Source organism: Carassius gibelio, chromosome B8 (assembly GCF_023724105.1).
Source record: "Carassius gibelio isolate Cgi1373 ecotype wild population from Czech Republic chromosome B8, carGib1.2-hapl.c, whole genome shotgun sequence".
NCBI lineage: Eukaryota > Metazoa > Chordata > Actinopteri > Cypriniformes > Cyprinidae > Carassius > Carassius gibelio.
The window spans coordinates 25,640,153-25,652,682 of record NC_068403.1 but is presented as its reverse complement, the minus strand read 5'-3'; the positions used below and the strand labels follow the sequence as shown (position 1 = coordinate 25,652,682).

General features: G+C 47.9%; 1 protein-coding gene across 1 annotated transcript in view; it reads left to right on the top strand.

Annotated features, from left to right (window-relative positions):
- The window catches only part of LOC127962871 (FERM domain-containing protein 3-like), a 57,453-nt gene that overhangs the window by 34,072 nt on the left and 10,851 nt on the right, over positions 1-12,530 (top strand). The window contains exons 11-13 of the mRNA XM_052562469.1: positions 397-471; positions 557-625; positions 1,930-2,054. Coding sequence (XP_052418429.1) covers positions 397-471; positions 557-625; positions 1,930-2,054 — 269 coding nt within the window. The remainder of the gene's footprint in view (positions 1-396; positions 472-556; positions 626-1,929; positions 2,055-12,530) is intronic.

The window sequence follows — 12,530 nt, the reverse complement described above, 5'->3', positions numbered from 1 at the left end:
CACGGTTTGCTGAGAATGATCCTGATATAAGTGCCTTGATGTCTTACTCTGTGTGAGGGGTGTTATGTTACTGTTGAAAGCCCTTTAATTAAGAGCCTAAATGCCAGCCAGACAGCAGGCCTGCCTCTGTCAAACAACAACACTGTCTTCATATTAACACACACACATCAGTCAGTCAATCACAAGCTGCTTGTATTGGTCTGGCCACACTGTAGGGGAAAAGCTGCAGAAGTGATTTAAATATAGCAAAAAAAGATTAAACAGAAATGAGAACATTGCTATTTTTTGGCAACAGAATAAAAGCAATTGTAACAGGTTTAAATATAAATGTAGCAGAGGCAAACTGTTGGCTACTGTTTGGTAAACTGTTTTTTTTTTTTTTTTTTTCTGATTTAGATGTGCAAAGTCCAGTCAGATCAAGACTGTGTCCAGCAGTAGTATATTTTTCAAGGGAAGCAGATTTCGCTACAGGTGAGGTTGTGCAGTGATCTGGTGGAAGTAAACCATAAATCAGACAAGCTGATATTTAATATTATTGTTTCTGGTTTGATTTCAGTGGTCGGGTGGCTAAAGAAGTGATTGAAGCCAGTTCAAAGATTCAGAGAGAACCTCCTGTTGTACACAGGTCAGCCTCCATTTATATATATATGATATTTATATATATACTGTTCATATGGTTTAAAAAGGCCACAATATATATTTAGCCTTTTTTTCCCAATTTATCTTATTTCCTACCCTTCCAATTAAACAAACAAATTTGGACTCTGTTTTTGATTCTTATGTATGCTATGACAACGTTAATAATAAAGGTATTTCAAAGTGATACCAGCAACACTTACGGAATGGAGAAGTCAAAATAATCAGAAGGTGAAACTATCAAGTATAATAATACTTTTTTCAACACACAGATCTTCATCATGGCTAAAAGACTGCAAGAAAAATAAACTTGTTTAAATATAAACAAAGAAACTAACATGTTATTTTAAAGGACACTTATTATGCAAAATTCTGTTGTTTGAACATAAATGTACACAACCACCCTATAATGATAAAAATCCACCCGCTGTTTAATCCCAATAAATCACAAGCAGTCACAGAATCTCTAAAGTGTGGCATTTTGCAAGCCCCACCCACGACCGTTGATGGACATTGCTGTATTAGCAGAGACACCCTCAGTGAGCCGTACACAATCAACTGTGTTTTTCTTCACGCTAGAGCATTTAAAAACAGAAAATGCTGAAATTAGAAATGCTGTCTTATTACAGCTGTAGAAGCTGTTCCGTACAGAGCAGTTACACTTTTATTTTATTACTTTTATTTCTACTTTTATTTCTTTCACAGCTGTTTAAACAGACATAACCGTTTTTCTAACTTATGTGTGTTTTTAACATAAAATTGTGTGAAAGAAAACTTAGTTTAGTACTCACATGCCTTGTGACAGCTGCTTTCTGTCTGCTGAAGCTTCACAGAGATACATTCTGGGGACATCTGAGACATATGTTACATTTTGTAAAAAGGGGCATAATAGGTGCCCTTAAAGAACCAATTTTCATTAATAACTAGCTTGAATAGTACTAGCATATTGGCTGATTATTAGTATTTATAAATCAAATATTAATGCGTTATTCTACGACTATGTATTAGATCTCTTAATCTGACCACATGTCAAAACTTAACTACATTACTAACTATTACTAAGTAGCAAATTACGAATTTGTTGAGGCAAACATCATAGTTAATAGTTAATAGTGAGAATTGGACCTTAACATCTTGTATTGGGAACATGATATCATGTCTACATAGTCTACATTAAAAATATACATCGATCAAATTATTTTTGTTAAAAACTCCTTTTTTTTCTAATTATTTCTCTTTCACTTTCCGAAGTTCCTGTTTTAACATGTTTGTTTGTTTCTATGGCTGTATCAGGTCTCAGTTTGGTCAGAGCAGAAGCTTTACTTCGCTCAGTCATAAACAGCTGATAATGAACATGGAGCCTCTTCTACCAGCACTGAGCTCCAGCAGGGAAAACAGAGACTCCTCTGCAGACAACGGTAACATGCCTGCGTACATACACACCTTTCTCCACTGTAAAGAACTTTAACCCATAAATAAATGAAAAGTACTTCTAAAAATTCTAAATTCTATATGATTAAATGTATGCATTTAGCAGACGCTTTTATCCAAAGCGACTTACAGTGCATTCAGGCTATCAATTTTTTCACATCATGTGTTCCCGGGGAATCGAACCCCCAACCTTGGGCTAGCTAACGCTCTACCAGTTGAGCTACAGGAACACTTATCTAGTCACATTATTTGTCAGGACAGATGAGGACCCAAGAGCGGAATGAGGCTGAAAAATAGTATTTTATTAATGAGGACGTCTTAACGTCAAAAAACAGTCTTGACTTCACACTGCTCAGCGGGCAGGTCATGCGCTCAGCCTCCGAGAACGCCAGGAGAGAGGGGGCAACAAATCCAAAGCAGCAGGCAGGAGAATAGTCGGGCAGACAAGGGGTCAAGCGAGGTGCAGACAGGGCTGAGAACGGTGGGCAGTACCAGAGTCAAAAACAGTCCAGGTCGAAAACCAGAAGAGCGGTCCGAAATCCTCTGAGGGCAAAGCACAGGTTACACTAACTGGGCATACAAACCAACAAGCGAACTGACCAGAACAGAACCGAAGCCAAACGCCAAAAGGTCACAGAACACAGTGACAAGGATGGGTGAAAATCAAGCAGAATAAATAGGGTGAGTAATGAGATAGAGGGAACAGGTGCGTCAGACAAGCCGCAGCCTAGATTGCAGAGCGAGATCAGCTGGCGCTAGAGCGAAGGGAAGAAAAACCAGAAAAAATATTAAAAATCAGAGAGAGAGAAAAAAGGAAACAAAACGAAAACAAGTGTAGAAAAATGAGTAGAGACGAAAAAAATATATACAAATAAACAAAGTAAAAAAAAGGAAGAAAAAAAGGACAGATCATACCCGAGTCCTGACAGTACCCCCTCCCCCAGGAGGGCCTCCCGGCGCTCCCGAGGAAAGGCGGCGTTGGTGAAACTGGTCGATGAGCGAGCGGTCCAGGACATCCCGGGCTGGAACCCAGCATCTCTCCTCCGGACCGTACCCCTCCCAGTCCACCAGGTACTGATATCCCCGCCCACGACGTCTGGAGTCTAAGATTCTCCTAACCCTATATGCAGGAGAACCGTCCACCATAACAAGGGGAGGGGGAGCGACAGGGGAAGACACAGTAGGAGAATGGGGAGAACACAAGACAGGCTTAATTTTGGACACATGGAAGACAGGGTGCACACGACGAAGAGAATTGGGCAACCGGAGACAGACCGTCACCGGGTTGATGACCTTGGAGATAGGGTACGGCCCCACGAACTTAGGTGCCAACTTTCGTGATGGGACTCTCAGTGGCAAATCCTTGGTGGAGAGCCACACGCGTTGTCCGCAGACATAATGGGGCGTCAACCTTCGGTGGCGGTCTGCGGCAGTTTTAACGCGTCCCCTAGCTCCGAGAAGCGCCTCCCTGGCCCTCCTCCAGGTGTGGCGACAACGCTGAACAAAAGCCTGAACTGAGGGGACAGCTGCCTCGGAGCCCTGGGAAGAAAACAGAGGAGGCTGATAACCCAGACTACACATGAACGGGGACATACATGTAGACGCCACCGGTAGCGAGTTGTGAGCATATTCTGCCCAGGTGAGTTGATCACTCCAGGAGGAGGGGTTATGGGATGCCAGGCAGCGAAGCATCCGACCGAGATCCTGGTTGGCACGCTCGGTCTGGCCGTTAGTCTGTGGATGAAAGCCTGACGACAGACTCGCGGACGCTCCAATCTGTCGACAGAACTCTCTCCAAAAATGCGAAACGAACTGGGGCCCCCTGTCAGAGACCACGTGCTCCAGAAGGCCGTGAATCCGGAAGACGTGATCAGTGACCACCCGGGCCGTTTCTTTAGCCGAGGGGAGTTTAGGAAAAGCTTTGGAAAAGCGATCCACTACGGTGAGAATTACAGTATTGCCACTGGATGGAGGGAGTCCTACTACAAAATCCAGGGCAATATGGGACCAGGGGTGGGATGGGATGGGATGCGGCATTAACAGACCAGCGGGAGGAGAATTAGAGGATTTATTTTGAGCACAGACCGGGCACGCCCCCACGAACCGGCGAACATCCTCCGCCATGGCAGGCCACCAAAACCGCTGGCGGATGGCAGCCAGCGACCTCCTCACTCCTGGATGGCACATGATTTTGGAGGAGTGACCCCACTGGAGAACGGCGGAGCGAACTGACCTGGGCACGAAGAGCAGGCCCGTGGGACACCCCGCGGGCACCCCGACTCCCCCCTGCGCTCGTCTGACGAGCCTCTCGATTCCCCAGGTAAGCGCCCCCAGCACGCACCCCGGAGGTATTATAGTGTCGGGGGGCGGATCGCCTGGAGAAGCGAAAAGACGAGACAGCGCATCGGGTTTAACGTTCTTGGACCCGGGTCGATAAGAGAGGGTGAAGTCAAAGCGCCCGAAGAAGAGCGCCCACCGAGCCTGTCTGGCATTTAGCCGGCGTACAGACCGAATGTACTCCAAATTCTTGTGGTCAGTCCACACCAGAAATGGAAAGCCGCTCCCTCCAGCCAGTGACGCCACTCCCCCAAAGCCAGTCGAACTGCCAACAACTCGCGATCACAGATGTCGTAGTTTCGTTCTGCGTGAGACAAACGGTGTGAAAAAAAAGCACAAGGATGCAATTTGTTATCTATGGAGGATACCTGGGAGAGCACGGCACCGACACAGACCTCTGATGCATCCACCTTCACCACGAACTGCTGGGAAGTATCTGGAGTTACCATGATGGGGGCTGAAGTAAATCTATGTTTTAATTCATCAAACGCCGCTTGGGCATCCGCTGACCAACGCAAGTTGACCTTGGTGGAGGTTAGCGCGGTCAGAGGGGCCGCCACCTGCCCAAAGTTCCTGATGAATCGCCTATAGAAATTGGCGAAACCCAGGAACCGCTGTAACGCCTTGCGGGAATCAGGTGTCGGCCATTCGGAGGCAACCCTCACCTTCGCAGAGTCCATGTGAATCCCCCCCACCGAGATGATGTGTCCCAAGAACGAAACTGACTGAACGTGGAACTCGCACTTCTCCGCCTTAACGAACAGCTGATTCTCTAACAGCCGCTGAAGCAAAGACTTGAAAGACAGCTGGAGCGTTGGATAAGCCGAAGGGGAGAACCCGATATTCAAAGTGCCCGCTAGGCGTGTTAAACGCAGTCTTCCATTCGTCCCCCTCCCTGATCCGCACTAGATGGTGAGCATTGCGAAGATCAAATTTCGTGAAGAACTCGGCCCCCTGCAAGAGATCGAAGGCCGAAGACATCAGCGGCAGATGGTACCCGTTCTTAACTGTGATATCATTCAACCCTCCATAGTCTATACAGGGGCGCAGAGAGCCATCCTTCTTCTTCACGAAAAAGAACCCCGCACTGGCCGGAGAAGAAGAGGGACGAATAATACCGGCTGCCAGAGAATCACTTAAATACTTCTCCATCGCTTCGCGCTCGGGCGCGGAGAGAGAATACAGCCGTCCGCGAGGTGGAGAAGCACCAGGGAGGAGATCGATGGCACAGTCATACGGTCGGTGAGGAGGAAGAGATACAGCCCGGGACCTGCTGAAGACCGCCCGCAGATCATGGTAGCAAGCAGGAACTCGAGAAAGTTCTGCCTCCTCCTCCTGTAGGGAAACAGAAACAGAGACCGGGGAGAAGGCAGACAGAAGACAATGTGTATGACAATATTGACTCCATGACAAAACTACATTGTCTGCCCAGTTAATGTTCGGCCTGTGGCGAATGAGCCAAGGATGACCCAATACCAAAGGGATAGATGGAGATTTACAGACTAGGAATCTGAGGTCCTCCCGGTGGTTCCCGGAGGTAAGAAGACTCACTGAATCAGTGACCCGAGAGATCTGCATAAGTGGCCTGCCATCGAGTCCGTGAGCGACTATAGGTGACTGCAGGGATTGGATGGGTATATCCCGAACGCGTGCCCACTCTTCATCTATGAAGTTGCCCTCTGCTCCTGAATCAACGAGTGCTGAAGCCTTAAAAAAAGTGTGTTTAGTAAACAGAGACACAGACAGAAGAGTGCGTGACCTGTGAGCAGGGGAATTGGCAGTGCCACTCAAATTAACTCTATGTGGCGAACGAGCAGCCTTAGCTGGACAGGAGTGAGCTCGGTGTCCTTGAGCCGCGCAATACAGGCAGAGACCCTCCAACAGGCGGCGCTGTTTCTCCTTGGGCGTGAGGCGCAAGCAATCCACCTGCATAGGCTCACACTCCTCTGTAGTCTGGGATGGAGGGACGAACGTGACAGGCTCGGAGTCTGCTCGAACTCGACGGCGTAGATCTCTCCTGGCGTCTATGCGGAGGGACAGACTGATCACAATATCCAACCGTTCTGGAACCTCGCGGGAGAACAGTTCATCTTTGACTGAGTCATTGAGACCCTCTACAAAGCGAGCGATAAGGGCCTCTGTGTTCCATCCACAGGTAGCGGCCAGGGTATGGAACTGCACAGAGTAATCTGCCACCCTAGATTGCTGAGCGAGATCAGCTGGCGCTAGAGCGAAGGGAAGAAAAAACTGAAAAAATATTAAAAATCAGAGAGAGAGAAAAAAGGAAACAAAACGAAAACAAGTGTAGAAAAATGAGTAGAAAACGAAAAAAAATATATAAAAATAAACAAAGTAAAAAAAAAAGGAAGAAAAGAAGGACAGATCATACCCGAGTCCTGACATTATTATTCTCGGAAACTGTTGTTATCCTACAAGAAGGTAAAATACCTTATGATGTCCAACATTTTCACCAGATAAATGTATTTTTTTGTCATACATTTTGTTTATGGTACTACTTATGGCCACGTTATAAGGTACACTTGTTCAGCTGCTCGTTAAGGCAAATTTGTAATCAGCCAATCACACAGTTCAAACCGAGCATCAGAATGGGAAAGAATAAATTGTTCCTGGGTGACAAATATCCCTGTTATTAGTTTATTTTGACAACGGCATCAGTAACTAAATACAGTCGCCCTAACGTGATCCCAGTTAGTATCACATTTGTATCACTTGTATATTTCGCGTGAAAAAAATGTTCTAGAGCACCTTTAAAATAGACAATGTCACCAGGTATGACACCCTGAGTTCTCTGGGGATCTGTTAGGATTGAGCTGATAAGATGCTGGTATTCGTGGAGACTCCAATCAGAGCTTTAAATATACTTGAGGATCTCCCAGTAGACGGCATGTTAGCAGTGATTAATACGAGGCCTGCCCAGGCTTGAGCTGTCAAAGGTGCGTTAAAGCAATGACACAATACACATGATTATGAAGATGGAAGATGCTGGTTCAATGAAGTCTGTTAACTGATTCAATTAGCTGTTTAATCCGGAATCATTCAAGCAGAGTGGACTTGAGCATTTCATGAAGGGGTCTAGTCATGTGATGAAACTGTGGTGTCCATGTGAGGAGATCTGAGGCTGGTTCATCAATGCTAAGGCCTCCTCAGATCCAGTTACCAGAGGACAGGACAGGCTTTTTAGGACTGAATGTCACACTGGCCCTTCTCAGAAGTTCCCTGTTCATCCTGTTTGAAAACAGACATCACTACTACACTATAAAAATTTACAGTTAAAATCCAGCAGCTGTGGAAGCTAGAACTTTAGCATAAAAATACTTAAACTTTATAAAATTTCCATTTACTTGTGAGAGCTAGTGTTCATTTTGTCAGCTATTTTTTAATTTAATTTACATTTTTATCATATTAAGTCAACTTTTCCTGTTTTAGTTTTAGTCTAGTTTTAGTCAGTGGAAACGTACACATTTTTGTTATATTTTTCTCTAACTGTAAAATGGTTAAAATGATGAAATATATATATTATTTTGATTTAAATTGCAATTATTGTTGTCACTAGGGAAATTATTTTTTGCATTTCATCAGAAGTTGCTCTTTCATTCCTGATTGGGGGATTTGATCCCTTGATATCTGGCAACCGCAAACATGAAAACTCGCATAATAGAGTCTTATACAGCACTCTGAAATGTTTTGGCACAACTTTTTTCAGCAAAAATAAAAAAAGTTTTGGTAATGTTTTTATTCTTTTAACTACAATCTTGTCTTTTTTCGTCAATGATATTGCATATTCATTTAGTTTCAGTTATCGTTTAATGACCTTATTATCCCACCTGCCACCACTAAATGACATTATATTTGTCCCATATTGTCATTAATTTACATACATATTTTGTAAGTATGAGGGATAGATTATTTAGTGTGCAGCATTTTAAATGTTTAAAAATGTGGAAATCACTCATTGCATCAGACCATCTCCTGACTGCATTATTATTTGTAAAATAAGGTCTTTATGGAGTGTGTGTATACTGTACATGGTTATGAGTATATAACAGTTTATATTTCATTAGCTTTTAAAATTAACAAGTGTCTTGGCCCTCAAGGGACTATCAGCTTATTCCTGCTTAAAAAGCAAAATGTTATTAATAGTGTAAAAAACATCAACTTCGAAGCACATGCTGATTGATGGACTAGCATTACTCAACATTACTTACTACCTTCCATCAACACTACATTCAATGGAGGTAAAATAGTAAAAAAAGTACTCGGTTACTAACGTAACGTCTCGGTTATGTACTTAACCCTCATTCCCCGTGTCCCAGCAACAGCGAATGGTTCAAGGTTGTGGCATGGGGACATAACGTCTCCGTTCCCTCCATCAGGGAACGAGGGTTATGTACGTAACTGAGACATTCCCTATCTGTCGGTCACTACGAGTTATGTCGAACAACATATGGGGTCCTATAGAAAACGCCACAACACAAACACTGTCACAACCCTGTGGCACTGCAATTGTTGGCAAGCCGTGGCGTGCCCCAAAAGCTACGCTTAAGGTCGTAACCTTCCCAAAGCCCCAGCTCAAATTCACTGACCATGGTACCAAGGGGCCAAAGGGTGAGTACATCGCTGCTGGAGAAGGCCACTTGGCTGTTCCGCCCACACAAAGTTAGTGGAAGGGATTTCAACCTTTGGTGAAAGATTGCTTCAAATCTTCCCTATTTGTTCTTTCAGCTTGGCAAGACAATGGGGAAGCAAGCCTAGGAACAGGCCGCTACGGAGGAATAGAAACGCTACTGTTACCCAACACACGGGAAGAAACTGGCTCTACACGAAGGTTTTTGAACCCCGCGAAGGTGTTAGGTGTCCCCCAGTCTACAGCTCGACAAATGTCTGACACCGTGTGCCAGCGCATAGAAGGAGGCCACACTCCATGTGGAGTGGGTCCTCACCCCCAGGAGGCACGGCTCGCCTTTGGAACGGTACGCCAAGGCGATGGCATCCTTTATCCAGTGGGCCAACCTCTTCTTGGAGACAGCCTTCCCCTTCTGCTGACCTCCAAAGCAGACCAGGAGCTGCTCAGAGCCTTTGAAGCTCTGGGTGCGGTCCATGTATATGCAAAGAGCTCTTATGGGACAAAGCAACGCCAAGGCAGATCTGCCTCCTGCAGGGGCAGTGCTTGCAAGTTCACCACCTGGTCTCAGAAGGGAGTGGTGGGAACCTTGGGCATGTATCCAGGCCAGGGTCTCAGGACCACGTGAGAGTAGGCCGGCCCGAACACAAGGCACTCTTCACTTACTGAAAATGCTTGGAGGTCCCTGACCCTCTGATGGAAGTGAGCGTGACCAGGAGCGCTGTCTTGAGAGACAGGAACTTAAGCTCGTCTGAATCCAGTGGCTCAAAGGGACCCCTCTGAAGTCCTGCCAGGACAATAGAGAGGTCCCAGGAAGGAATCAGGGGTGTACTAGGTCCGTTGGTGGCAGATCACTTAGGTCTACCGCGTCCCATCCAGATGCCACACGTGGAGGTTCCAAAGATCTGGATGCGGGTGCCCAATGATGCCAAGCCCCTGAGAGAGGGGGGCCCTCCTCAGGGGGATGTGCCAGGGAGGGGCTGTCACGAGGAGCATGAGTTCCGAAAACCAGCTCCGGGTGGGCCAGTAAGGCGCAACCAACATGACCTGTTCCTCATCCTCCCTTACCTTGCACAGCATCTGTGTGAGCAGGCTCACTGGGGGAAATGCATACTTGCATAGAGCCCAAGGCCAGCTGTGTGCCAGTGCATCCGTGCCCAGTGGGGCCTGGGACAGGGAATAGTAAAGCTGGCAGTGGGAGGACTTGTGGGAAGCAAAAAGGTCTACCTGGGCTTCCCCGAATTGACTCCAGATCAGCTGGACCATCTGGGGATGGAGTCGCCATTCCCCAGGAAAGGTAAGCTGTCGTGTGAGCACGTCGGCTGCACAATTGAGCTCCCCCGGGATGTGGATAGCGCACAGCAACTTCAGCCGCGTCTGACTCCAGAGGAGGAGATGGCGGGCAAGTTGGGAAATGTGGCGTGATCGTAGACCGCCCTGTCGGTTGATGAACAAACAGCCGCAGTGTTGTCCGTGTGGACCAACACGTGCCTGTCTAGCAACAATGGCCAACCGCCATAAGGCTAGATGCACTGCCAGCAACTCCAGACAGTTGATTTGCCAAAGCAGTCAAGGTCCTGTCCAGGACCCTAAAGCTGCCTGCCCAATGCATGTTGCGCCCCAGCCCGTGTTGGAGGCACCTGTTGTGACAACAACATGCCGGGAAACTTGATCTAAGGGCACCCCGGCCCGTAGATGGCAAGGTCCGACCAGGGACTTAGTTGGTGGCGACACATCGATGTGATGGTAACACAATGTGTACCGCGGCGCCATGCCCATCTCGGGACTCAGGAGTGCAACCAGTGCTGAAGTGGTCTCATATGTAGCAACCCGAGTGGCGTGACTGTGGATGCGGATGCCATATGCTCCAGGAGCCTCTGAAAGTGTTTCAGTGGTACCACTGTCCTGCCTCTGAAGGAACTCAGGCAGTTCAGCACTGACTCGGCATACTCGCTGGTGAGCCATGCCATCATACTCACGACCTTCGTGAAGACACAGGGGGGAGGGAGAGCCCGAAGGGGAAGACCTTGTACTGCCATGCCTGACCCTCAAATGCAAACCGCATAAACGGTCTGGCGAGGAAGGAAGGTCTTTCAGGTCGATCGCTGCAAACCAGTCCTGGGGCTGAACACATTTGATAATGTGTTTCTGCATCAGCATCTTGAACGGGAGCTTGTGCAGGGCCCGATTCAAGACTCGCAGATCCAGGATAGGCCGAAGGCCACCGCTTTTCTTGGGTACGATGAAGTAAGGGCTGTAAAACCCTGTCCTCATCTCGGCTGGAGGGACCGGCTCAATTGCGTCCTTCGCCAGCAGGACAGCAATCTTCTCGTGCAAGACAGAGGCGTCCCGGACTGCCACCGAAGTCTCGAGCATGCCATTGAACTTGGGAGGTCGCCGGGCGAACTGAATCGCGTAACCAAGTCGGATCATCCGAATGAGCCAGCGTGACAAGTTGGGTAGCGCAAGCCACGCTCCCAAACTCCGTACAGGTGGCACCAAAGGGACAGTCGACATACCCGCAGTGGTGCAGCAATGGGGAGTTGTGTTGGATGGCCCAGAAGGCATCGCGTTCCTAGTCATCACGGCCACGCTCCTCGTGTTCCCAGAGGAACTGGCCAGAGATGGGTGGAGAGGCTTTGCTTCTCTGAACAGCGACCTCTTGAGTCAGTGCGTCTCTCATCGTCAACCTGCCTTGAAACTCGGAGGAAAGGGAAATTGTTTTTTTATGAAAAAGTGGGTGCCACCGGCCATTGGACCAGTGGCGGAACAGAAGAAACAAAAACTGTGGATTCTCCACCTGGCCCTCCTCCGAGGAAGGAGTGGCACTGTCTTCACCAGCTCCCAAAGAGCAGTCTCCCACATCTCTGGGTTGCCCATGTCAGGGCCGTTTAGTCGTCTTCCTAGAGGACTTTGCAGCCGGAAGTGACACAGGGGGCGCCGCTCTCCTGCACGGGGCTCGATGCGCCGGCCTCAAAGAACTCTCAGCACGGAGGATCACGTCGGGGCAAGATGTGCTGTATGGCCTCAGTCTGCTGTTGTTCTGTCAGGAACTGCTGGGCACAGCCCCTGACAGCGTCGCCACACAGGACAGCCTGGGAGATGTGAGCGTCGAGAAAGTGCACTTTGTCAACGTCTCTCATACCGACCAGGCTTAACCAGAAACGGCACTACTGGACCACCAGAGTGGACATGGCCTTCCCGAGGGACTGCGTCGTGACTTCCGTTGCCCAGAAAGCGCTGTGCGCAGCTCCTGCTTCAACCTCGGGTTGGTTCTACCCTCATGCATTTGTTAAAGCCTTGGCTTGGTGAGTTTGCAGGATAACCATGGCATGCAGGGCAGAGGCAGCTTGGCCCACAGCACTGTAAGCCTTGGCAGCTAGAGCGGCCTACAGCTTACCGGCCTTAGGTGAGAGACGCAGACTTTTCCTCCTAGTGACGGCATTTTGCGGACACAAGTGCACCGCAATAGCACTCTCCTGCT